Source organism: Lepus europaeus, chromosome 8 (assembly GCF_033115175.1).
Source record: "Lepus europaeus isolate LE1 chromosome 8, mLepTim1.pri, whole genome shotgun sequence".
Classification (NCBI taxonomy): domain Eukaryota; kingdom Metazoa; phylum Chordata; class Mammalia; order Lagomorpha; family Leporidae; genus Lepus; species Lepus europaeus.
In genome coordinates, this window is record NC_084834.1 from 112,141,397 (window position 1) to 112,168,343 (window position 26,947).

General features: G+C 37.1%; 1 protein-coding gene across 4 annotated transcripts in view; it reads left to right on the forward strand.

The window, feature by feature from the left end:
* Window positions 1-26,667, forward strand: part of EPHA5 (EPH receptor A5) — a 368,735-nt gene extending 342,068 nt beyond the window's left edge. For all 4 annotated transcript variants that reach the window (XM_062199261.1, XM_062199263.1, XM_062199262.1 and 1 more), the window contains 4 exons: window positions 1,558-1,707; window positions 12,745-12,938; window positions 17,469-17,624; window positions 26,562-26,667. In XM_062199261.1, coding sequence (XP_062055245.1) covers window positions 1,558-1,707; window positions 12,745-12,938; window positions 17,469-17,624; window positions 26,562-26,667 — 606 coding nt within the window. The remainder of the gene's footprint in view (window positions 1-1,557; window positions 1,708-12,744; window positions 12,939-17,468; window positions 17,625-26,561) is intronic.
* The last annotated feature ends 280 nt before the right edge of the window (window positions 26,668-26,947 follow it).

The window sequence follows — 26,947 nt, forward strand, 5'->3', positions numbered from 1 at the left end:
ACATGATATTTGCTTCCTTTACTTAATTAAAAAAGTAAAAGAAATAATTTTCAGAACAGTTGTCTTCAAATGGCATTGCCATAGATCTAAGGAGCAAACAATTTGAACCTAACTTCAACTTCTAGAATAATTTCAGGCATAATGCAAAAGTGTTATTTCCTCATATATCTTGTAACTGTGATTCATAATAGCAGTTTAAGTTCCTTTTTTTTTTCCCTGGGACATGAATTAAATAATTCCTTTCCTGAAAAATGGGAAGGCATATGTTAGTCTTTTTAGAAGAAAATACTGGAAACTTACTTTTCTATTTTTTTCAATATGAGGGTGCTTTGGAATATTCTTAGAAAATGGAATTTAAAAACAAGTTTAGCTGGAACAAGACATTTTGAAATTGGGGCTGATATTGTGGTACAGTGGGATAGGCTGTTACCTGCAACATCAGTATCCCATACGGTGCTGGTTCAAGTCCCAATTGTTCCACTTCCAATCTTAGCTCCATGCTAATGTTCCTGGGAAAGCAGAAGATGGCCCAAGTATTTGAGCTCCTGCCACTCACGTAGGAGACCTGGATGAAGCTCCTGGCTCCTGGCTTATGTGGCCTAGCCCCAGCTATTGTGGCCATCTGGGGGGGAGTGAACCAGTGAACCAATCTCTCTCTCTCTCTTTCTCTCTCTCCCCCCCTCTCCTACCCCCTTCTCTCTCTCCTTCTCCACCTCCTCTCCCTTCCTCTATTTCTGCAAGTATGCCTTCCACACATAGCTAGCTCATAATATGCATTTTCCATGAGCTTTTTAGAGACAGTTTGTGTTTGCTTTGGGGTAAAATACTTAGTTTTCTTATTTTGGCTGCTTTTAAAAATTAACAGAAAATATTTACCCTGATGTGAACTAAAAGAAAGATCAAACCCATTTTTCCACCATGTAGAAAAACCCTCAGATTTGACAATATCATAATTTTTTATCGATAACCCAAGTTCAATACATTTTCATTTGGTTGAATTTTCCAAGATACCCAAATCTTAGGCTAAACTGTATAAAATCAAAAGTAAAAAAAGGACACAATGTGGAGGGAAAAATAAATTTCTAACATACCTGATTTTCATGCTTGTCTTATTAACTGGTAAACTTATTAAGATTGTATTCAGCAGCATAGACTTTGCACTAAAATTTTCTGTATCAAAAGCAGCACAGAGGGAATTGGAGTCTTTCACTCATGCTCACATATTCCTAGCGTCTTCCTTATTGATCTGCTTGATCCCTGCTTTCCCCCACTTAGAGCTGCCATCCTGAGTACTGTAATTGAGTTGTAGGTCCTGTTTGTGCTCCAGGAGTCAAGCAGAATTTAAACTAGAGAACTTCTGCGCAACCAATCAGTAGTTAGTTGACAAGTGCTTATGGACGGAGAGATGTGAAAAGAGACCACGTGCAGTCCAACAGTTTCACTTTAAAAATGCTACATCTCCGTCCAGACCTTTTCCGTGAGACAGCCATATCCCACATAGATTTGAAATATGCAAGGAGTTTGTTTTTATTCTTTTTTTTTTTTTTTCATTTTTAGGGAGGCAAAATTCCAATCAGATGGACTGCCCCAGAAGCAATCGCTTTCCGAAAGTTCACCTCCGCCAGTGATGTCTGGAGCTATGGAATCGTAATGTGGGAAGTTGTGTCTTATGGAGAGAGACCCTACTGGGAGATGACCAATCAAGATGTGAGTATGGAAATACTGTCTCTCGAGTTGGGAAAGAAATGCTTTGTCCTCTGAGTCAAGATGCTTGTAGTATTGTCCATTTCCTAAAATGGCAGTTCCTTAAAGAATATGAAATACTCTGCTTACCCTGTGACCCATTTTGTTATTGTCGAAATAGCCTTCATGCAAAAGCTAATGATGTCTTAGTACAAAGCAACGTAAGTTACAGTTATATAAAAATCTAGTCCCTTGCCAGACAGTTTTAGCTGCACCAGGGTGATGTTTCACTCAATTTATGTCAGTCTCATTTTCAAAGATGAAGAAAGAGCCATCAAAGAATGAATCCTGACAGGCAGATTTCTATGATTTGCATTTGATAAAGGCAGCTAAGGCTCACACTGAAAGGATCAGTGATATGGATCTAATAGTGGATGCTCTTAAAAGATAAAAGGGAATAGTCTGTTTCTTTAAATTAAAACACGTTGAGAGTTGAATTGTCTATTTAATTTGAGGAGAAAAACAGAATCTTTTTTTCGCACAATGAAAAAATAATTCATACTTGTTATAATAGAATCCTAGAATTAAAGGAACCATGAAAGAATCTTCTACTCAAATTCAAAATGTTTATGATATGAGGTCCGACACCTGGTTCTTTGGTCTTTGTTTTGTATTTTCTGTCATTGGCTGCTTAGTGCAGGCCTTTCCATTTTGTATCATATTAAAATTTGATCTTTTTCATTCAAATAGCAAGCATTATATTTATGGAGCCTTATGTCATATACTGTCTTCAATACTTTATTAATGAATATTTTACAACTTCTTTGTAGTACAATGAACAGTTCTAACTCCATAATATGCTTATTTAAATTATTGTTTTGTTCTCTAATGTTTTTTCTCTCCATGTTCTATAAGATTTCCTTTTCCCGTGCGAGTCCCAGGGATTGTTAGCTATATGCCATACACATCCAGCCAAATTGTGCTGAAACAGCAGTCCCAAGCCAGTATTAGCACCTACGTTCTTTTATAAAAGTTAGAGGTGGGTGTTGAATTAGTGGTTAAGGTGCCAGTTGAAATGTTTAGATCCCCCATCAGGTTGTCTAGGTTTGAGTTTCAGCTGTGCTCCTGCTTCCTGCTTCCTGCTTCCTGCTGATGTGTGGAGGCAGCAGCTGATGACTCAAGTATTTGAGTTCCTGCCGCCCAGCTGGGAAACCTGAATTGGGATCCAGGTGCAAGTTTGGCCTTTTGCAGCCCCAACTTTGCATGCATTTGGGGAGTGAACTAGTGTATGAGAGCTCTCTTTCTGTCTCTCTTCCTCTTTAATAAGTGCAAATTTTAAAATCATTACATGACAGTAAGTGTGATTTAAAGTCAATCTCAAATCAGTTCATGGTGTTTTCCACAGCCCCAGATCACCCTGCGCCTAGTTAGGAGGCTTGACAAAGCAGCATGGTAAGAGTTTTTGCCTCCTCCCCTGCGGATGTCTGCATCTGGGTTCTTCATGAGGGGTCCAGATGAAGAGTCAGCAAAGAAGAGTGCAAGATGACTTTCCTAATATTAGGTTGTTGAAGCTGTCTATCGGCAGACACCCAGATGTGACTTCTCCAGGGAGGAGCGTGAGTGGCCTTTGATGGGGGCCTCCTTTGGACAAGGCCACTAAAGGAGGCAGATGCCCACCACTACCACACCAGTTGTACAGGACCACTTTCTTTCCCCTGCTCACTGTCTCTGAGTCTTCTACTGCACCACGCTGGGGTCTGCTTTACTCAGTTGAGTGCTTTCCTGGTGCTCCCCCTGTAGATTCCCACACAAGCTGCTGCAGCCGGCCTGGCTTCTTTCAGATGTCCCCAGGTGAGAAGCTGTGGCAACTCAGCAGCTTTCCCAAGAATTATTTCATGCTGCTCTTCTCTGATAGCAACTGCCAAGTGTGTCTGTGGGTCCCTGCCTCTCAGCAAGCCAACAGCAAGCTGGTGAAACTTGAAGTCACCTGAAACGGCTGCAGCCGGTTTCCTGGGTGCCTCACTCTCGTGATCTGGGGAGGGCGGTGCTGTCTTGCGGTTTCTTCATTCTGGGAGAACATAGTTTCTGTTGTCTTTAGCTTCCTGATTTAATGGCAGAACCATAGTGTATCTGTCATTGAATTTCTTCCATGTGTTGCATTTATATATTTTTATTTAACCACCCATTAGAGAAACACTGTTTCTATTCCTGATTTGTGGTTAGAGAAACACTATTTCTATTCTTGATTTGTGGTCACTAAACTAAGGCATAGTGAGGTTAAATCACTCTCTTAAGGTCACAGAAACAGTGAAAGCTACAGCAAGAATTTCAACATCATTCTCCAAAAATACATTTTTTTAACCTAACTCACTGTCTCCAGTTGAATCTACGTCTGTTTTCTTCTTTTCATTTCCAGTCAATGATCAGCCTTCTCATTGAGTGTAAAATATTCAATTCAATATGTAATGATTACTTTGGATTGATCTAGGCTAGACTGAGACCAGACTCACTTACTACTTCTTATTCTTCAGATAAATGCCAAATGCTAACATGACCAGCACACCACTACGTGGTTTTGCTTGTAACTTAATCTTGGGTCTTATTTCAGGGCTATTATGCCCTTTAATTTTTGTGAAATTATTTTTTTTTGCTTTCTGCCCATAAGAATTCAACCACTGTTCCCCACCATGTGCCTGCTTCATTCAAGGGAAATGTTTGTCTCTGATTTGCCTAGTTAACTGGGGCTCATATGTAAGATAGTTGAAATTTTGATTCTGTTGGTTAGACTTATTAGTCTTCCTGAATCTGTAGCCGATCATCCTCATTATTGAAAATTATGTATAACATACTTATATCTGTCACAGATAAAATTATATACCATAGTAGATAGTGGTGCAAGGTGAATTTTCTTCAGTCTTGTCATATTCACTTGTTTCTGGAGGTCCGTTGATCCATGCTGGTCCACCATGGATCCCTTCACAAGCCTCTCATCTTTTTTCCTGAGACTACCAGGCTAACCCAAATGTGATTTCATATACCAAGGAGTTTAAAGTCAACATGAACCCAATTGTACTTCAGCCTGTAATATATTTGCCTGCTAAAATCCATCTCAAAGGTGTGAGTCAGTGTACACTGTTCCAGTGGGCGGGCACTAGTATTACACAGAGAAGGATGTAGCAGAAAATGTGAGGATGTGGGATGAATTCCCTAATCCTTTACCTCTTCATGTTCCAGTAGCATTCTTGATACAGCCTATAGCTTGTGTAGTAATTCTGTTTCTCCATCATGTATTTTTGCTTTCTATTTTCAAATATTTGATACTCAGTAGCTCCTTTGGCATTGTGGCATCAGCCAATCTTATTTTTACGGTTGCTTCCTTTGTATTTTATTACTGCTTTGTAAATCTTTTTCCTGATTTTTGCCATTGGCTATCTTGATACTCTTTTCAGATAATTTTATTTCAAACTATTGAGAAAAACCCGGGATGATGCTGATGTAATGTTTTTAGGAAGTTATAACAATAAAACTAATATTTTGGCTTTGGCAAATTTTTCTAACAGTTAGAATGAGGTTTCTGGAAATTGATCATATAATTACAGATCTTTCTAAAACGTCTGTTTTTAATACAATGCCTGTTACATGCTTTCCTATTTCCTCAGCAAGTCCATGATCACAGTGACATTTAGGTTTTAGAGATAGCACTAAGTTTGATATGCCCAGATTGGTATCCTATTTTGTATCCAGGAAACATGATAAAGCAACTGTATTTGAAGATAATGATCACTGAATATTTGTTTGGAAAAAAGTGCTGAGAGTATAGTAGAAGCACTGATTTGACAGTTCTAAATGACACATCGCACAGTCTCTGTATCCCAAATACTCTGATTCTGAAAGGACTTTGCCACCATGAAAATGTTACATTTCCAAGCCTAAACGGACAATGTAAACCGTTATGGAGAAGGAGGACCTTCCTCTTTGTCAAGGGGACAGAATACAGCAGTGCTTTCTTTTGATTTACATCTGCTGCTGCCATCACAGAGAAAAATTGTAGCAACATAATAACAATCAACTAGAATGACTGAGACATTTTTAAATAAATATCAAACTATGAACTTGATTCAAGCTTAAGAAGCTAAAATAATGTCCTGTAGCCTGGAGAGAAGTCTATTTATTAATAGCAAACATTTTAAATGTCAACACTTTTCAGAATCTAAAATAACCAGCAAAGACTTAATTCCATTGTACCTTTCTTTTTTTAAAAAAAATATTTTATTTATTTGAAAGACAGAGTTACAGAGAGAGGTAGAGACAGAGAGAGGTCTTCCATCCACTGGTTCACTCCCCAGATGGCTGCAACGGCCAGAGCTGTGCTGATCCAAAACTGGCAAAATACTGTTACCAACTTAAGTAGGAATATGAGGAATTTAATTCTCATCCAGACACTGCAGGTTACTAGGACTTGACAGTGAGTACCTGATTCAACTTCTTAGCCACAGTGTAATAATATCTAACGTGAGAATATTGGACAAAGGAATATAACGTACCATTTTTTTTAAGATTTATTTTATTTATTTGAAAGGCACAATTACAGAGAAAAAGAAGGAGAGACAGAGAGAAAGAATGATCTTCCATCTGCTAGCTAGGAGCTTCTTCTGAGTCGCCTACGCGGGAGCAGAGGCCCAAGTACTTGGACCGTCTTCGGCTGCTTTCCCAGGCACATTATCAGGGAACTGGTTGGAAGAGGAACAGCTTGGACTCAGTTGGCACCCATATGGGATGCTGACAGGGCAGGTGGCAGCTTTACTCACTGTGACATAGCGTAGGTCCCACGTAATACCGGTTTTCTGAGGACAATGCTGCCCTTGGATCTAAGTAACTTTTTTAGGAACTGGCATCTTCACTGTAAATCTGACATCTTTTGAAAGAATGATGCAGAAATATCAGTGCTTTGACTCAAAATTCATGTACCTTGGTGTTAAACAAAAATAAGGCCGGCGCCGCGTCTCACTAGGCTAATCCTCCGCCTTGCGGCGCTGACACACCGGGTTCTAGTCCCATTCAGGGCGCCGGATTCTGTCCCAGTTGCCCCTCTTCCAGGCCAGCTCTCTGCTATGGCCCGGGAGTGCAGTGGAGGATGACCCAAGTGCTTGGGCCCTGCACCCACATGGGAGACCGGGATAAGCACCTTGCTCCTGCCTTCGGATCAGTGGGGTGCGCCAGCCACAACGCGCCAGCCGCAGCGGCCATTGGGGAGTGAACCAAAGGAAAAGGAAGACCTTTCTCTCTCTCTCTCTCTCTCTCTCTCTCTCTCTCTCTCTCACTATCCACTCTACCTGTCAAAATAATAATAATAATAACAAAATAAAATTCTTCAATTCAAAGCCAAGAATATCTTGAATTCTGTAACTCTCTGTCAGTTCCAATGATTATACAGGAAAAGAATCTAAGCTGAGGATTCCTTTAATCTTTGGAACTGTGTTGGTCAGGATCGATGCACTAAGAAAAATACATACTAATATTTCTTTAATAAGTATTGAAAACAAGAAAGAAACTTTGAGACAGTACTGGTACATCTGATTGTGTTATGTTATCTGAGATTAGTTCCAGAAATACATTAAATTATATAGTCGTATGTGGTGATTCTCAAAGTTTGTAGTAATAGTCCTGTATGTGAAATTTCAATCAAATAATAGTGGCATAGTACTCCTTAGATAGAATTGAGTTCATAGAAGCACACTTCAGATGCCCAAGTTCTCTGTATAATCCTCCTGTCACTTGGTGATCAAGCCTACGTTTTCACATCTGTTTTTTTTTTTTAAGATTTATTTATTTATTTGAAAGTCAGAGTTACACAGAAGGCGGCAAGGGAGAGACAGAGAGAGGGAGAGGTCTTCCATCCGCTGGTTCACTTCCTAGTTGGTCGCAACAGCCGGAGCTGAGCCCATCTGAAGACAGGAGCCAGGAGCTTCTTCCTGGTCTTCCGTGTGTTTGCAGGGTCCCAAGGACTTGGGCCATCCTCTACTGCTTTCCCAAGCCACAGCAGAGAGCTGGATTGAAAGTGGAGCAGCTAGGACTAGAACTGGTGCCAAGATGGGATGTCGGCACTGCTGGAGGCAGCTTTACCCGCTATGCCACAGCGCCGGCACCTTCACATCTGTTTTGGTGAATAATGCACTGTCTTCCAAAATTGTTCATCTTAATTATGTGTATGTGTATGTATCAAAGTATAAAGTATACAAGGTTATTTTATAAACCTTGTGGAATACAGAATTGAATGATAAATTTATTTTTGGTGCAAATATAATTTGGGAGTCTTTGCATTGTTTTTCCAAAATATGCCTTTTCATTGACTCTCAGAAGATACTCTCATATGCAGGAGCTCAAAAAAATTTTTACAGGGTCAGCGCTGTGGCACAGGAGGCTAAGCATCTGTGCATGCCACTGGCATCCCATATAGGTTCTGATAGGAGTCCCAGCTTCTCCACTTCTGGTCCAGCTCCCTTCTGATGGTCTGGGAAATCAGTAGAGGATGGTCTAAGTGCTTGGGCCTCTGCACCACGTGGGATACCCATAGGAAGCTTCTGACTCCTGGCTTCGGATTGGTGCATCTTTGGCCCTTGTGGCCATTTGGGGAGTAAACCAGTGCATGGAGGTCCTCTCTCTCCATCTCTCTCTGTCTGTAACTATGCCTCTCAAGTAAATAAATAAAATATTTTAAAATAAACTTTACCAAAAAATCTGTTTAAGCTATTTTAATTCTATTTTCTGAGAACTTTATACATACACATAGATTTCATGGGTCATAAATGTGATGCTATTGTGGAAAGTTCTTCTCTCATATGTTTTCTGGGAGATGTTACTTATTCCTGATTTCAGTTGATGTGACTCAATGCTAGGATGAAAAGAGGATAGGTTTACGTGTCAAAAATCTGAATGTGAGAGGTACCACCACCATTTCTTAGCTGTGTTACATGGACAGTTACTTAGCCATCTGGAACCTCAGGTGTTTCCTCTCCAGAGTGTGCATACTAATTCTCACCTTGCAGATACTGTGCTGCAGGATACATGTAGATAACACATGCACAGTCTACATCAGAGACCCCCTGAGATAATCTGGAGTCGGGGTACACTGAGAAGCTATGCCAAGAGAACGTTAGATAGATGTGATTATTAGAATAGGGGAAAGGGGGTCGGCGCTGTGGTGCAGTGGGTTAACGCCCTGGCCTGAAGCACCAGTATCCCATATGAGTGCTGGTTCTAGGCCCAGTTGCTCCACTTCCAATCCAGCTCTCTGCTATGGCCTGGGAAAGCAGTAGAAGATGCCCTGAGTCCTTGGGCCCCTGCACCCACCTGGGAGACCCGGAAGAAACTCCTGATTCCTGGCTTTGGATCAGCTCAGCTCCGGCCATTGTGGCCAACTGGGGAGTGAACCAGTGGATGGAAGACCTCTCTCTGTCTCTACCTCTCTCTGTAACTCTGTCTTAAAAATAAATAAAAAATAAATAAATCTTTAGAATGGGGAGAAAGTTTGCAAGAGAAATCATGGAGAGATGAAAGAGAGAGCTGAAAAGATAACAGTCTATGACACTTCTTTATTCCCAGATACAATGAGATTGGAGGAAGGATGATTGGGTGCAAGCATTTGAGAAAGAATTGCAGTCCAAAGAGAATTTGGAACACCTGGGGAATCCTTAATCCGACATAGTCTGTCCTGGGAGTCCCTTGCCTCATGAGAGTGACCTGTCTTATTGTCCCTACTGTGGTCAGTGACTGCTGGTAGGAAACTGTACAAAGCATGGCCTTGGTGCCAATGTGATAAAGTGTTTCGAGTGCAGCAGTGAAGCTCATTGATCAGGTATCTTCTGCAGATGAAGATCGCACAGACACATTTGCATGGTGGTCACACTCTGCCCCTTTTGTAGCACAGACCTGTTTTCCAGAGAGCGTCTCTTCCATGGTTCCATGGACTTCTCTTCCATTATGGGTAAAGCTACTGCCTGTAGTGCCGGCATCCCAAATGGGCACCAATTCAAGTCCCAGCTGCTCCACTTCTGTTTCCAGCTCTCTGCTGTGGCCTGGGAAAACAGTAGAAGATGGCCCAAGTCCTTGGGCCCCTGCACTCATGTGGGAGACCCTGAGAAAGCTCCCAGCTCCTGGCTTTAGATCAGCTCATCTCTGGCCTTTGTGACCACTTGAGGAGTGAACCAGCAGATGGAAGACCTCTCTCCTCGCTCCTCGCTCCTCCTCTCTCCTCCTCCCTCCTCCTCCCTCCTCCCTCCTCCCTCCTCCTCCCTCCTTTCTCCTCCCTCCTCTCTCCTCTCACACTCTCACTCTCTCACTCTCTCTCACCCCCCCCCTTTGCCTCTTCTCTGTAACTTTGCCTTTCAAATAAATAAATAAATCTTTAAAACAATACCATATCAGGGCTGTAGTGTTTGGAGTGTAAGCCTTAAAAAGGAAAGGTGGCATTCTTTAAATTAAGCTCAGAATATTTACATGTCAATGCCAAGAAAATGCATAACTTACATTAGTGTTTTAGATATAACACCTCTGAACTGGTCCCAAATTGCCTTAGAATTCTGCCTCTCTTTGATCATATCAAACATCCAGATTAACAAATGTAGTAGTAATGAGGAAGTCATTTGAGATTATGACTCATCTGGTTGTATGGTACAAACTCTGTGGTAAAATTCACAGCCTAAATGGAACTCATGTTGATGTAGGTAGATTTCACAAATCAATAGAGTACTAGTACTATCATGTATTACTAAATCCATGAAGGGAACAATAGTTAAGATGAAAAAGAATTAAACAATTCTAGACATAATATTTGAAGCACTAGTTCCTACTTTAAAGATAAATACTAAAGATGAATTTATAATTATGTTTAGTGACTTAATTATCTGGGTCAAGTTTTAAGTTAACTTATAGGCAGGAAGTCATATTTCTACATAAAAATTTACCTGAAAATAAAACTTATTAAGTAACAGAATCTATAAATGACTTCACAGGTCAAATAACTTATTAAGTTGCTGTAAAACTAATGAATTGATTTAATTTATTCTTTTCATAGTAACATAAAAGTCACTACTAAGTGTAGTTAAGACTATTTTTAGATAAGTGCTAAAGAAGATAATAGAACTAATTGATAATAGCATTGGGAAAAAAGGCACATTGTGAAATAAATCATATTTTAAGTAAATGTGAATTACCATTATTACATACTAAAACTATTTCCTGATTCATACTAGCTATATTAGGACTTGTTATTTTGGGACAAAGATGTTCTTAAAGAGAATACTCAGTAGTCTTAGCAGCAGTAAGACATGTTACAAAAAGTAAACCAATGAATCTTCATTAATACATGAGTGCAAATGATACTTGTTATTCTTTTAGCATTTTTTATTACCAGTGAGGATATCTTCCAAAATTATTCAGCATTTTTACCTTTTTTTGTGTGTGATTTTGGTTACCCTCTATTTCTTCTTTGTTATTTTATGATTTCATTTTTTTCAATATTTGTTAAGTTTTAATGCAGTGGATATGTTAGCCAGACATTACAGTTGAAAATATTTTTCTATGATTTTCCTATAATTGTTTTTGAGTTAAGTGAGTTAATTAAGGTGATAGATGGTCCTTGGATCTTTTGCCTGTAGTGATCCAATTATTTCTCTGACCACTGATGTTCAGAGTCCTTGAGTACTTTATTTCTCTCTCTGCACATAATTATTGGTGCTTCTCAGGAACCTTTATTATAGGCTTTTCCTGTGGAGAAATAAACTACTCTGACCTCAAGCTGTGACCAATCGCTGATGACCCTCACATGTGGACTATCAGCCCAGATGTCTCCTGTGCTCCAGCCAGTTCCCTGCAAATTGCCATCTGGGTGTTCTCCACTCACCTCGAATAAGAGAAGCCCTGAATTACACCTGGTAACTTCTCCTCCATACACTTGCTTACTTGATGTTAATAGACACAGCCTTCCAGTGTGATGGGCTTGAACTCTTTTGCTCTCGACTACTGCCCCTCGCCACTCCTGTGCCAGACACATCTCTAAACTGGCCGGGTCATCTTCTTTCCCACTGCAGCAACACTTACTCAGGTGCCACCGACTATCACAGAGGGACTGGTTTCTTTCCAGTCATTAAGAATTTTCTTTGTAAAATTCCTTTTCTGTTCATTTTTTTTCCATTGACCAAATCTGAATGCCCCTTGGAAAAATGTAACCAATTCAGCTGTTAAAGATATATCCATTCTAAGATATCAGAAATATGTTCACTAATATTGGTTTTTGGTGTCTCTCAAATATTGGAGATTTCAGTTTGTATAAGACATGAATTGTGAAGCATCGTGTGCAGTTCTCTTCTGGAGTTAGATATTTTGATGGTAACAGCAACATTACAACTATTTCTAATAAAACAGCATCACAACTAGACCAATGCACATATATGTGGTTACGGTTAAAATAAATGACATTTGTAATGCCTATGTTACTAGACAGTCATTCAGAATTCCCGACGGAATCAGCAGATGATAATAAACAGTCAAGGTTTGATGTTATTAAATGATACATAAGACAGTTATGCTAATTTAGCCTTTGACTTATCTATCATTTACCATCCACAAGTCTCTTTTGAAGTAAAGTTGCAGTTCTATTACTTTAAAAAATGTTGCTCTGCAAATATTTTTCATTAAAAAGACATTAACTTTTGGGAGAAAATTTAATCTCTGTTTGATTCCAGAATGCAAGGATAAATAAAATATGAGCTGTATATTTTATGTCAATTAATTTTACAAATTACCCTTTGCCAACATTTTCAATAAAAATGGTTGCCATTTATTTTACTTCTAAAATATGTGAAGAAGGCTTCGCTTTTCATGTAGTGATAGTGTTTTTAATGCAGTTTTATTTTGCAGCTAGTAGAAGTGGGAAGATAGTGATGCCCTTGATTTTGCAAGAGTATGGATAAGAGAGAATGAAAATGGGACCATGGAAAGATTTTCAAACTAGTCTATTAGATGTGCAGTGTCGAGGTTCTGATTTTGCTTTGCCTTCTGCAGGTGATTAAAGCAGTAGAGGAAGGCTACCGTCTGCCAAGCCCCATGGACTGCCCTGCTGCTCTCTATCAACTAATGCTGGACTGCTGGCAGAAGGACCGAAATAGTAGGCCCAAGTTTGATGAAATAGTCAACATGCTGGACAAGCTGATACGCAACCCAAGTAGTCTGAAGACATTGGTTAATGCATCAAGCAGGTACAAAGCCAGGCATGAGCTTTTTTCCTGATAATAGCTAATTCAGATTAATGCCACAAATATGTCATCAATTAATTCCTTTTTGTATGCATGCTAATCTGAGTATATATGATGCTAATTTATTTGCATATGACTTTTTGTATAATGTTACTATCTTATAGTGAGTGAAATAAAAGTGAATAAGATATACTTAAAAGCAACTGTCACCTAATCTAATACTACACTATAACATGCTAGTTTCAGAAATATGTGAGCTGGAGCCATAGTGAGGTAGTATAAAAATAAAACTCTTACCTTTATGTATCTTCCTGTGCATTGAAGGATAGGTGTGAATGGAGGAGACAACTTTATATGACCAATAGGGCAAAGGCAATTAAGCACTGATAAATTTTAAGTTAGAAAAATCATACAGAGGCTGATGCTGTGGTGTAGTAGGCTAAGCCTTCACCTGCAGCACTGGCATCCCATTGGGTGCTGGTTCATGTCCTGGCTGTTCCTTTTATGACCCAGCTCTCTGCTGTGGCCTGGGAAAGAGTAGTAGATGGCCCAAGTGCTTGGGCTCCTGCACCCTTGTTGGAGAACAGAGGAAGCTCCTGGCTCCTGGCTTCGTATCGGCCAAGCTCTAGCCATTGCAACCATTTGGGGAGTGAGCCAGTGGATGGAAGACCTTACTGTCTCTCCATCTTTCTGTAACTCTACCACTCAAATAAATAAACAGAATCTTAAAAAAAATCAAACAGTAATTACTCTCTGATTTCTTTAGAATGTACTTTAGTTCTTGTCATTTACTTATGATGTCATTTTAGTGTTCATATTTTATGAAAATTGACAGCTTTGGAGACTCTTTGGTGCTTAACCCAGTTGTAAGAGATACTCAGTTAATCATATAATATGAGCTTAATATAGACTTAAAACTGATAAATGAGTTATGGATAAAAGTTATGAGCAAGTGACCATATTTTTTACTTTTCTGCATAATACTTAAATGAATTTAAATAATGTTGCATACTTATAAAATATGTTTTTCTGTTTATCTGAATATAATTATACTCTCAAAAGATGAATTCATTTGATTCCATGCTAGAAACGTTCCCTATACATGAGGCGGTTGTATATTTATACTAGAAAGAATGTTGTGCCAGTGACTGAATTGGCTGCCTATTAGCATGAACTAAATGAGAAACAATTTGTTGATAAAGTTACATAAGTTCTATGATTTTGACATAACACTTGTTTACTTGGCAAAAGTCATTTTAAATACAAATGAGGAATGAAATCTTCAAACTCTGTTCAGGCATCATTAACTTTCTCTGGCAGCAACTGCAAAATCCATCTTCTTAGCAATTGTTCCTTACATTGTTCCCTGAATATCTGTTTTTAAGTTGTTTATTGTTATATAAAATATTAGACCGTTCTTTCATTTGTTTGTTTGAATTATTTATGCTGTCACAAATGGACATAAGGAAAGAAAATATTAAAAAGAAATGCTCAATGTTCTGAAATTGCATTAATTTACATGAACATTATTATTGTAGTGAGAACAGCTTAAAAACCTCTACAGATTTTTGTGTTTCCTTGTGTGCACTCAATAGGACTGGGTTTGCTTGGTTTCATTTAAACAAATGTAGCTCTAGGCCATAGCATTAACTACCCTCCTTTATTGAATCATTTGCAAAGCCAAATTCTAGAAGATACTCATTCTTTATTCATTGGCATATTTGCACTCCATCCCTACCCTGTTAGAAGATTTGATGGTTTCAGTGTTCATGTAGGTGATACTTATGTATCTCTCAATACCTTGAAAATGTATTCTTCAGTCATTTTGTTCTCTAACCTATCTTGAATTGTCATTGCCATGATCATACTATAGACCCTGCTATTACAAAAGAAAATTGCAACTCTTCCATAATTTCAACTTCAAAGATTCTACCTTCTAAATATTTTTCTTATACTTTGATCTCTAAAAATGCTCAAATTCCTTTGCTTAATGGCTAAAAATTATGAGAATATGTTCATTCATTCACTAATATTTCAACTCTGTGTCATATTGTAATGCTATATGCCTAGTATATACATTAAGCTAATAGTCCTATTTATCTATCTTTATGGAATCCACAAAATAAAAACAAACCTCAAAAGAAAACTTGTGTTTGGTTTTGGAATGGGATTGAGAATAGAATTCAAGAAGATGACTAGGAGAATTGAACTGTTGTGCAGGTGAACATGGTGCTGTCTTGGAAATAGTAGTGATAAATGAGATAAAGAAATAGTCAGATGTGCAATCTACTGGAAGCAGAATGGATAGTATGCACCATGATAGAGTATGCTGAGAAAGAGGGCAGCAGAGGTGGACACTTGCATCATACCCTTACGGGGAGCACTTCAGGAGTGGATGTGGAGAAGGTACAGAATTTAGCTTGGCCATGTTGGGTGATGTTCCTGTGAGAATGGAGGAGGAACAAAGTAGGTGTAAGAGTATATAAGAGACCTAATGTATAGAATGAAATTTGAAAAATTAGATTTCTGTTTGAAGACTTCAAAGTAGGTAAAGTTATCCAAACAAGAGTTGAATGATAGCCTGAGTACAGAAGATGTAGGGCCAAGTTATGATTCCCTCCTGATTTTAAAATAAGAAATAACAGGCAAAGAACAGTCAAGAGAATCCAAGTGCACTTGAGGTCCTGGTAGCCAAAAAAAAAAAAAAAAAAAAAAAAAGAGAGAGAGAGAGAATAGTGGTTCAAAAACTGTTGAGGTATAGTATGATCTCTGTTTTCCTTTATTTTGGAATAGTTTTAAATTTACAAAACAAAAATTGTGAGGTAGTGCAGAGTTCCCATATACCCCACACCCAGCTTGCTATATTGATATCCCTTTATATTAGTAAGATTTATTTGTCACAGTCTATAAACCACATTTCAAGAGACAGATGATAGGGACTGGCATTATGACATAGCAGGTTAAGCCACTGCTTAGGATGCTGGCATCCCTGATCTGAGTGCTGAATTGTGTACTGGTCACCTTCTTGCCAACAAGCCTAGAAAGGCAGTAGAAGATGCCACAAGCACCCAGGCCCCTGTCACTCATGTGGGAGACCAGAATGGAGTTCCTGTCCCAGACCTGTTTGGTGAGGCTCTTTGAACCAGCAGATGGAAGATTCTCTCTCTCTCTCTCACTCTCTCACTCTCTCACTCTCTCACTTTTCCCTCTTTCTCTGACATTCTGGTTTTCAAATAAATAAATAAATATCTTTTTGGAGAGGCAGGTGGTTATGTGGTAGTTCAATATTTCTAAGAGATCAGGCACTTATAGATTGAATTTTGTCCATAGATTTTGGCAACATAGAGATCATAGCTCACCTGAGAGAAATTTTCATATAATTGAATTTGAAAAAATTACAAGTAGGTTGTAGTATAAATGGAATGTGAGGAAGTGCTGAAAGCTTATGTAGAAAAAAAGTATTTGTGTCTTGCATCTTACAGTTGAAATTTACTTAAGTAACTTCCTGTTTATGGACCTGCATTTTTTTATGTTTTGATACATGTACCTTTTACCATTTTTCTTCATTACTTCATGAAGATACGTTTCTACAAATCACCACCACCACCACCATCATCATGTCATTATCATTATTAACCAAAAAAATTGAATTTAGTATAGTTAAAAGTATCTTATGGTATATTTGGGGCTACATTTTGTTTTCCAGGTTTTACTACTTCTAGGTGAATAATTAAGCTTCCTTATGTAAGAGCATGAAGTAAAGGATAAATAATTTCTGGACTTCCTGAGAAATGAGCTTAAATTAACATGAGTTCCTCTAGCAAAGTTTGGAAACAATTTGATTTACAGGAATAACTCCAAATATATCTAGTGATTAACATTTCTATGTTATTTTAATAAACAGAAAAATAGTAAAAAATACTTGCAGATAAATTGCTTTACCTGAAACAATTTTAGTATACCACTTTTGAACACAATTTTAGGTTAGATTCTCAGCCAAACTGAGTGAAAAGTACGGAGCTCTCGATACCTCATACTCCCACACTGTCTTCACTTCTTCAATCGCATTAACAACCACCCCTGGAATGGCATGTTTATTATAGCTTGATGGACCTACATGGACTTATCATTCACAATCCACAGTTTCACTAGGGTTCATTCCTGGTGTTATACATTTTGTAGGATTGAAAAAATTATAATGAGATGGCAACTACCATTATGGTGGCTTAGAGTAGTTTTATTGCCCTCCTGTCCATGTGCTTATACAATATAAAATCTTTAGCTATTATTTTACTAGGTAGAAAAGTTACTTGTTAAAAGTCCTCATTAATTATCGGAAAAAATTTCTGTGGACTGATTTTGTATCATCATGTCTATTGCATTATTTTCTTTCATGTTTACATTTGTATATTTTTACCCGGCAAGTATACTTAAAGACTCAAAGAACCATTGAAAATTAGTTAACTTTATAATAAATGTTGCTGTAAAAGAGTTAAAGTATTGCTTCTAACATTTGTGTTTTCTGTGTTTTAGAGTATCTAATTTATTGGCAGAACATGTCCCACTAGGATCTGGGGCCTACAGATCAGTAGGTGAATGGCTAGAAGCAATCAAGATGGGCCGGTATACAGAGATTTTCATGGAAAATGGATACAGTTCTATGGACGCTGTGGCTCAGGTGACCTTGGAGTGAGTAATTTTTCTGATAATTTTTACATAATTGCTAGGGCAAGGAAAAATGTTCAGAAACCAATCTGGATGAGGTCCAGGTATGAAATCAGTTAATCTTTGTCCCTGTGTGGCAGCTTTCAAAGATGCCTCATCTTTTTTAGCCCGTGTTGTTAACAACTGCATGGTTAATGCTTCTGTGCCGGTATCTTTGCCTCTGTGCTTCAAACAAATAGCACTTGAGTATTTGAAAAATTGGACTCACAGATCCTTGGCAAGATACTGGTATTTTGTGTTGTGGAAAAGATGTTTTCTTGACAAGTTTTTATACCGATAGTTATGTTATATGAATGTAAATATGAAACAAAACAAACTGTAAGCACAATTGGTGTGGCTAATCCTACCTAACAACCAAACTTTCATAAATTTTGGCTGTCTTCATATACCACCCAGGTAACCACAGCTTAAAGAAAGTGTTCCTGGCAGGAATTCCTCTTAACCTCTGAATGGTGCACCTTATATTCTTACAATCCAAGGGTATATGCAGTCCTGCCTCTGATTTGTTATTTGTTACAATCTCAGTGGAACCAATTGTGCCCTTTTCTGTTTGCACGTTTAAGATAAAGTTTATCAAATAAAAATGACTAGAGTTAAATATTAAATTCTTTAAAGTTGTACGTTGTTTGTATTTTATTAAATACTCTGTACGTGTAATTATTTTAGCCTAATTGTTATTTGTGAAAATTAACTGTCCTTATGGTGGTTCCATCTAGATCACATTAACATTAATAAGGTTTTAACCTGCGACTATAACAATTACTTCGAATTACCTGCAAATTGAAAGGTTAACATATTGTTGTGAGGATTAGAAAATGATAGAATATTCTGAAGCACTAAGCCACATTCCTTATTACATTGCTTCACATAATACGAATATTAAGCAGTCACTCTCGCCATCTCTTTGATACTGGCATTCTTTAATTCATTGAGTTCATTGCTCATCTCCACAAAAGGTAACAGGGTACCACCATTTATCACCCATTAAAGTCACCCTCTCAGTATTCTCTTCCTTCATACCACTATCTAAGAGGACCTGAAGTCAACCAGCACTCAGCTTGCAATCTTAATTTATTGAACCCCATTCTTACTGTCACCACCAAATCATATCTACTTGACCGCGCATATGCTTTGCTCATTATTTCTTTGGACACTCAAGGAACTCATTTGTGCTATATTTAAAATAGTGTACTGAAAATTGACTGATAATTTTAAAATATTTTTACATGATTGCTATTTAATTTTTCAGTAAAATGGTCATTTTAATTTATTAAAGTCATTTGTCATTTTATATTAAAATGATACTGTAGGTATTTCTTCTACCCAATGTCAGTTTACTTGTAAATATGCAATAAAATTATTTGCATTAAACAAAGCCTCTTTTTTATTCAAATAGCACATTCATTATAGTCACATCTTCTATATTTTAGCTTCTTCATAGAATAGTTATAAAGAATGTTCTCTGTATTAATTATCTATTTTACTTAATCTCTGGGGAGGGAGCACAAAATACCACAAATAAACTTAATATTTTAGCATTATGATTTCACTTTTTCTTATTCTTTTCATTCTTTTGTATTTACTTTACTGTCTGCATTACTGTCCCCAAATTCTCCTTATTTTCTGTGTTTTCTTTCAATCAATAACAGGACAACTTCTTCTGTTTTCTTACAAGATGGTTCTTCCCCAGCTTCTTGCCTATAGCTGTATTACATTCCTGGAAATATTTTTTGTGTTTTAATTATTTTACCTGAAGACAGTAAAGTGACATAAGCAGATTTACAAATTTAACTTCTTCCTGTTCAGAGAATGTTCATCCACTTGAGTAAATTGTTTCAAAATCCTGGAGCCTATAATGGTAAACATATTCCTGACTAGGAATTGAAACAAAAAGCCATAACTCCAGTGAAACTAATGTCTTGCAGAGTCCAACAGTTGTCCACTGTGTTTTTGACTGCATTTTTTTGTAATTCGTAAAAAAAAATTTACTGAACTATGAAATTATTTGCAAAATAGGGATTAATCAGTTACTTGGTTGTTCAAGAATTTAAAAAACTACACTTTTTATTTGTTTTTCCTCCCAAAAAAAGAGAAAAAAGACAACTCTGCTACAGGCTAGTAACAGGGAACTGGGATTATCAGCAAAAGACCAAAGACAGCTCTCAAAACACCCAGTCAAATTCTCCATTCAATATATAAATAATAATTTAATGAAGCCTCATATATAATAGTATAACATAATATTATTCCTAGAGTTATTGCCATGACATGGCAGAAATATAATGAAAGAATGCATTCATAGCTGTTACCACTGTGTAGAGAAAGGTATAAAAATCAATCCTTATAAAGCAAAAGCAGATAATCAAACTGCCACAAATCAACTAAAAATTTGTTATAATTTGGACATCAAATTTGTTTCAGTGGTGGGTTTAGAAATATAAAAGTAAGATGTTAGTTTTCTTTAACCATATGCTTTGGTTAAAAATTTATTTCATGGAGGTTTGACTTGTTTATGAATTTTTGCCAGTACATACCTGTATGGGTTAATGGGGAAAGGAAATGAAGAACTTAGAGAGATTTTGAAGTCAAAACATGTTCAATGAAAATGCCTCTCAACCTTATATGTTTCTGTCTGCTTTGTTCTCCATGCTGAAATCCTGCTGTTCTGTGTGTAGAATTCATCCTAGAATGATGGTTGTGGCAGTAATGGTACAAATTGTATGCTCAGGTATATGTGCAGTGAGTTATTGTCAACAGGGTGAATTTTGAGCTACAAATTGAATCTGACGTTCTCAGTTAAAGACAGAGTAACAGCTGCTTAAAGCATTATTGTCAGTACTGTCAACTTTTGATTATTCAAAAATTAGCAAAATCCAATTAATTTAAATTTCATATAAGTGGAAGAGATTCCTGTCACTTTCAATGCAAGGGAATCTTAAAATACTAAAATGAAAGTTTTCCAAATCTAGAGCCAAAATTTATTTGACTAACTCAATTAGATTTACTAATTTACCAATAAAATATTATGCATAATTTGTCATTTGCTTAAAGTTCACATAGGAGAATTTACTGTCCTTTTTTGTTCTACATAATTATTCTAAAATTACACATTTACCCCTCATAGTAGCTTACCTGTTGTGAAAAATATTAATGAGCTGTTGTTAATTCTCCTGTTGCCAAAGGCAGATATGTTTATTTGTATAATAACTGTAAAAACTGGTAATAGAATTTTCCTAAGTTAATCAAAATAGGGCAAACATACAACTGCATGGCAGAAAGAGGACAAAAGCAATACACACTGCAAGTGAGTGAATCTTCGTTGAACTTTCTTCTCCCTTCTCCTGTCCAGCCGATGCTGGGGGACTTAGTTCCAGTGAAGTGGCTGAAAAGTATGTAAAGCAGAAGGGAGAAGGATGAGCAAGGAGTCATCCACAATCAAATGAGTTCAATCCTGAATAATCAAGAGTTGACTCCAACATCAAACAGACACAGCTTATTCTCTGTTTTTTAATTCCTCCAGTGTAGCGTTATAATATGTTGAAACAGTGTTTTTATTCCCATATTTAATACTGTGGAATCATGTTTGAAAAAATGCTGGAATGTAATCCCCCAAATTGCAACTCTTATATTTTAACTCTTATAAAGCTAGTCATGCTTTATCCACAAAATTAAACTATGTTTATGTGCCAAATATAGTTTTGCTATGTTTCAAGTCACAAGCCTATGTTGAAATGCAGTTTATTATTAGAATTGGCCTTGGGTATTGCATAAGATTACACGTGGTCATGATTAAAGTAACAAAATATTTAAAAGAGGAAACATTTAAAACTAATTACCTAGAAATTTCCTTCTATAGAAAGTGGAAATGAGAAAAATAGTATATCACATCATTTCCAGATTTTTAAAACAGCATTATAAATAAGTCAGCAACTTCATCATTAAATGTTAAAACATTTTATTTTTATCAAATATCTGATATTTTATTGCCAATTTGACCATCTCAGGTAATATAATTCAGGTAATACAATGAGAATTGTTAGAAATAGAAAAGTGGAAGATAAAAGTATGTAAAATACTTTAATTCATTTACCAATATTAGATTAAAGTTATCCTTTACCATATATTTTTCTAATGCCATTGTAGCTCTCAAATGTAATACCATTAAAAAAACAGTAAAATGGATTGTTTCAAGGCAACTGTTTTGCTATTGATAATAAGTTTAAATTGCATAGTCTTATTTCTCCTTTGCTTTTCCTCTGAAAGTCACATTGTATAGAGATATTTGTATATTGCATGCATTGTAAACATGCTGTTTCCAAATCTCTGCACATTAATTGGACAGCTCTTGAAATGACAGGTCAGATTTAGAGAAAAACAGCAGCATTTCATTACAGACACATCATTTATGGCAGTGTGTAAAATGCAATGCTTTGTTTTCATACCTCCCATGGGGAGAGGAAGTGAAAAGGAGGGAGAGGGAGCGAAAGAAAAAAAGTGGAGCAGAGTAATTGATATTGATAGAAAATTGTACATGATTAGTTCACTGAGGAAATTCAAAACAAATTTAACTTAATAGCTGCATATATGAAATGTTCTAAGGTAGTATAAGGGTCATTTTTACATAAACACTAATTCTGTATCTGCATTGATTAACCAATACAATTCCTCAAAACAGTATTCTTTAGAATGATATAAGCATCATGGTAAATTTGGTCATTCTTGTGGTTAAATGATTTCTAGAGGATGAAATAATATTTATATCTAATTGCTATAAAACAAGTTCAGGTATAGAAATAAAAATAAGTCAAACCAGAGACTTGATATCATTTATAGACCAACAATCTGTAGTTGGAATAGGGATGGGCATTGTGGCATAGCAAGTTAAATCTCATCTCGGGACACTGCATCTCACATTGGAGCGCCTAGTTCCAATCCATACTACATTGTTTTCCATCCAGTCTTCTGCTGTTGTTCAAACTGGGAAGGCAGTAGGTGAGAGCTTAGATACTACCTGGTCAGCCATATGGGAGATCAGGGTGGAGTTCCTGGCTTTGGCCTGGCCAAGTCCTGGCTTTGGAGGCATCTGGGGAGTGAACCAGCAGATGGAAGATTTGGTTCTGTCTTTGCCTCTCTCTCTTTCTCTCTGTCTCTCTCTCTCTCAACCCTCTTTCTTCCTCACTGCTTCTTTCTCCCCTCCCTCCCTCCCACCTTCTCTCTGTTCCCTCCTGGCTTTCAAATAAATGCATGAATATATAAACTGAAATAATGTACTAATAAAACAGACTTGGAATGTGGAATACATACACATACATACACATGCTCACACATCAAATGGGATATTTGTTTTGTATATGAAAAGTCTATGTTGTTAGAGTGAGGAAATCTATAAACTCTTTATGCTCAGGTCATGAAGAATAAAATAATATTCATTCTCAAATCTCATTCCTAATACACATCATAGCAATTATGAAGAGTGAATGATTCACTTAGTCTGCGGATGCTTAGCTGCATTTCCCAATCTGGGTTTGTGAGTATCACATGGGTTAAAAAATGTTTATATCATACAAATATATTTTAAAACTTCCTTTCTTTTTTAAATAGATAAGACTTTAGGGGAGGTCAGAGGGTGGAGGTTGAGCCTGCCCAGACAGAGGGCAAGGGGTTTGAAATCAGGCTTATTCTTTTTTCTACATTTTTCTTAATTTATTTATTTAATTTTAATTTTTATTTATATAAGGTGAATGTATTTTACGTATTTCATATATACAGATTTAAGAGCATAGTATTTCTAATCCAAATTTTCTGCCAATGAATTATTTTCAGGTTCATAAATTTAAAATTTTAGGTTTTCTTTTCCCTCCTGGGTTTGAGCCATGAGCACCCATGAGTATTCACGTCTACAGAGTTCCGCACGACAAATAGTGGAAATATGAGAATGTTAAATAGCCCATAATGGAAACTGATAACAAGTATAAATTTGATTATCATAGTGTTTATCAAAGAAATACCAAGAGTCTTCTAAAAGCTCATGTATAATACATGTTATGAAAACGTTCCATGGATTTTAGAACTTTTTGTTCCAAAATACTTTTATATGTTAATTCCACGTTTTAAAATGTTTGTATTTTATTTATTTTAGTCTATTTGGAAGGCAGAGTGGCAGAGAGGCAAAGAAAAGAGAGAGAGGACCCTTCTTCTGCTGGTTCACTCCCCAAGTGCCCACAACAGGCAAGGCTGGGCCAGGCCAAAGCCAGATCCCAGAACTGCATCCAAGTCTCCCACATGAGTGACGGTAACCCATGCACATGGGCCATGATCCCCTGCTTCCCAAAATGCATTAGCAGGAAGCTGGATTGTACGCAGAGGTACCCAAACTCGAACAAGCACTCCCTTTTGGGATGCCGGTGTCACAAGCTGTGCCTTATTCTGCACCATAATACCCACCTCTAATCTATTTTTCCATTAATTTATGAGATCCCCTCATCTGCATTGGGTTCCCTTTATTCAATATTCTCTTCATTTGATAAACTTGAATATTTGATGGTACACCTATTGTTCTCATTTTTTTATAAGATTTATTTATTTGAAAGAGTTAGAGAGAGTGGTAGAGACACAGAGAGAGAGAGAGGTCTTCCATCTGCTGGTTCACTCCCCAGATGGCTGCAACGGCCAGAGCTGCGCTGATCCGAAGTCAGGAGCCAGGAGCTTCTTCCTGGTCTCTCATGAGGGTGCAGGAGCCCAAGGACTTGGGCCATCCTCTACTGCTTTCCCAAGCCACAGCAGAGAGCTGGATCGGAAGTAGAGCAGCTGGGACTAGAACTGGAGCCCGTATGGGATGCCAGCACTAAAGGCCAGGGCTTTAACCTGCCGTGCTACAGTGCCGGCCCCAATATAGTTCTCATTTTACAAATGAATAAATTGTTACAGTAGTATGAAGTGCTTGTCTCAATACCATATCTCAGAAATAACAAGAAAAGGACTTTATTCTCATGTACCTGTTTTAGTCGTAATTCTGGTTATAGTCCTAAAGCAGCTACCTGTGGTATCTAGCCAAGTGATTTAAACTCTCTAAGTCTTTGTTTCCTGATCAAAAACAGGGAAACTTAAAAACTCTCTCTCCTGGGGTTATATATTTTAGCATAGAAGTAAGTGATACCTGTTACATTTACATTGAATGATATGGTTCACAGCTAGAGGAGACTTGGCCACTCTGGGGACGTTTGGTAGTATCTGAAGACTTTGTGTTGCAGCCAAGAGCTGGCTGTAGTTCCTTGCTTCTGATGTCAGTGGCTGAAGGCTTGGGATACTGGTGAATGTACTACGGTACCACAGTGCACAGGACAGCTCCCACAACAAAGACTTATCCAGCCCATGGTGTTAACATGGGCAAGGAAGGAAATGTGCATTTTGATGAGAAGAGACAAGATTAAATTCAAGTCTCTTTCATCCCTTGCTTAGTCTGGAGTTGCCTATTTTATACTCAATTTCATTACTTTACTTGTGGTGATTTTGTTTCAAAATGAATTTTTACTGATTTTTAGTTCTGCTGATGACTGTTTTCCATACCTTTGTTATGTTTATAATTAACTTTGATATCTTACATATTCTGAGAAAAAATGTTTCCATCATAAGAATCAGTAGATTTTTTTCTTGGGTGGGTATTTGTCATTTCCTAACACTCATAAGCTATTAAGAAAGCAAACAGGGAACTAGAAACCTAAGAGATGATTTCAACAAGCAGTTCTTTCTAAGATTAATACTTGCACAGCCTCAGTATCTTTGCCATTTTTATTTTCTGATAATTAAGAGATTTCTTTGATTTATCTGAAACCATGCAAATTTACCTGTACTTATACCAATATCCTGATATCAAGTCTATAAAGTCCAAGTTACTCTGAAATTAATATATTTACTGAATGATGCAAACATATTGTACTCCTGGCAGAATGTTGTAAAGAATATGTTGCTCTAAAGAAGTCTAACATGGCAAACATCTTTGCTCTTTAGGATTTAAAGTGGTTCGTGCTCATTTTCTTTTTCTGTAATTAATACTTTTCATTTGTCAAACTTACCTGAATTATTTTATTTGAAAATACATAGTTTAGAGCAATATCATTCCTGAATATCCTATGAAATAAAATTTTTAAAACCATGGATGTTTATCTTGAGCTCCATGATAGGTCAATTTAAAATATAAACATTTACATTTTTTATACAATAACCTCTTTAAAATAAAATCATAGAAGTATCTTGGTTGCAAAGACTTTCTGATTCCGTGTAATCTTCCCAATGCTCTAAATGCCAGTAAAGCCTGGGTGTTACATGAAAAAGGAAGAAATATCTGCTACTTTAGGTCTGAAGTCGAAAATAGCATAAAATATTGTTATGGGATGATGTAATGATTATCTCCTAAGCATACCTGTTACATAAAATGATTATATAGAATGCATCATTGAAAAGTGGAATCTTCAATTGCTTGACTGTAAAATTCTAGCAGTATATTGTATGCTTTTTTTAGCAGAAAGAAAAAAGTGCCTGTGTATATTATAGGTCCACATTTTGAAAACTCTTTGGTGCAATTGTACCCTTTAAGTTCAATATTTACTGGTAAGATGTACAAATTTGTTCTGTCTCCCCTGCGTGCCACTGAAATAATTTCTCCAAACAGGGGCAAATGTATATTATTATATCACTTCATGGGGTAAATACTCTTTGATTGCAAACAAGTGTTTTCAAGGTACAGTTTTAGAGCCTGTCTTTGAACATTGGACCTTCTTCATCTTAATTGACTGTACTCTAACGAGGGTCTGTGAAGTGTGTGCCCTTTGGCCAGTGTGGCATATTGAGGTGTGCTGCCAATTGAATCAATGCATACACCCAACATGTGCTCTCTTCACGCAGGGATTTGAGGCGGCTTGGAGTGACTCTTGTCGGTCACCAGAAGAAGATCATGAACAGCCTTCAAGAGATGAAGGTGCAGCTGGTAACCGGGATGGTGCCGTTGTAACTTCATGCTAATGTCACTTCTGAAAGTGAGAGTCTGCACTTTGTAAACTACCCTGAGAGCTATTTTATCGAAAAAGTAGAGAAAAGGGAAAACAGTGATTCCTAAATGTTAGGAAAGAGCATTGGCCTCGGCCACAGTATTTGTAACCAAGGTTTTACTGAAATCTCCGTATCTTCCTCTCGGTTTCTTCAGTTTTCATGAAGCAACCGAAACCTGTCTAGGATAAGAACATGAAGTTAAATGTTAGGTTATAGCAAGAAGATTCTTCCCATTTTCCATG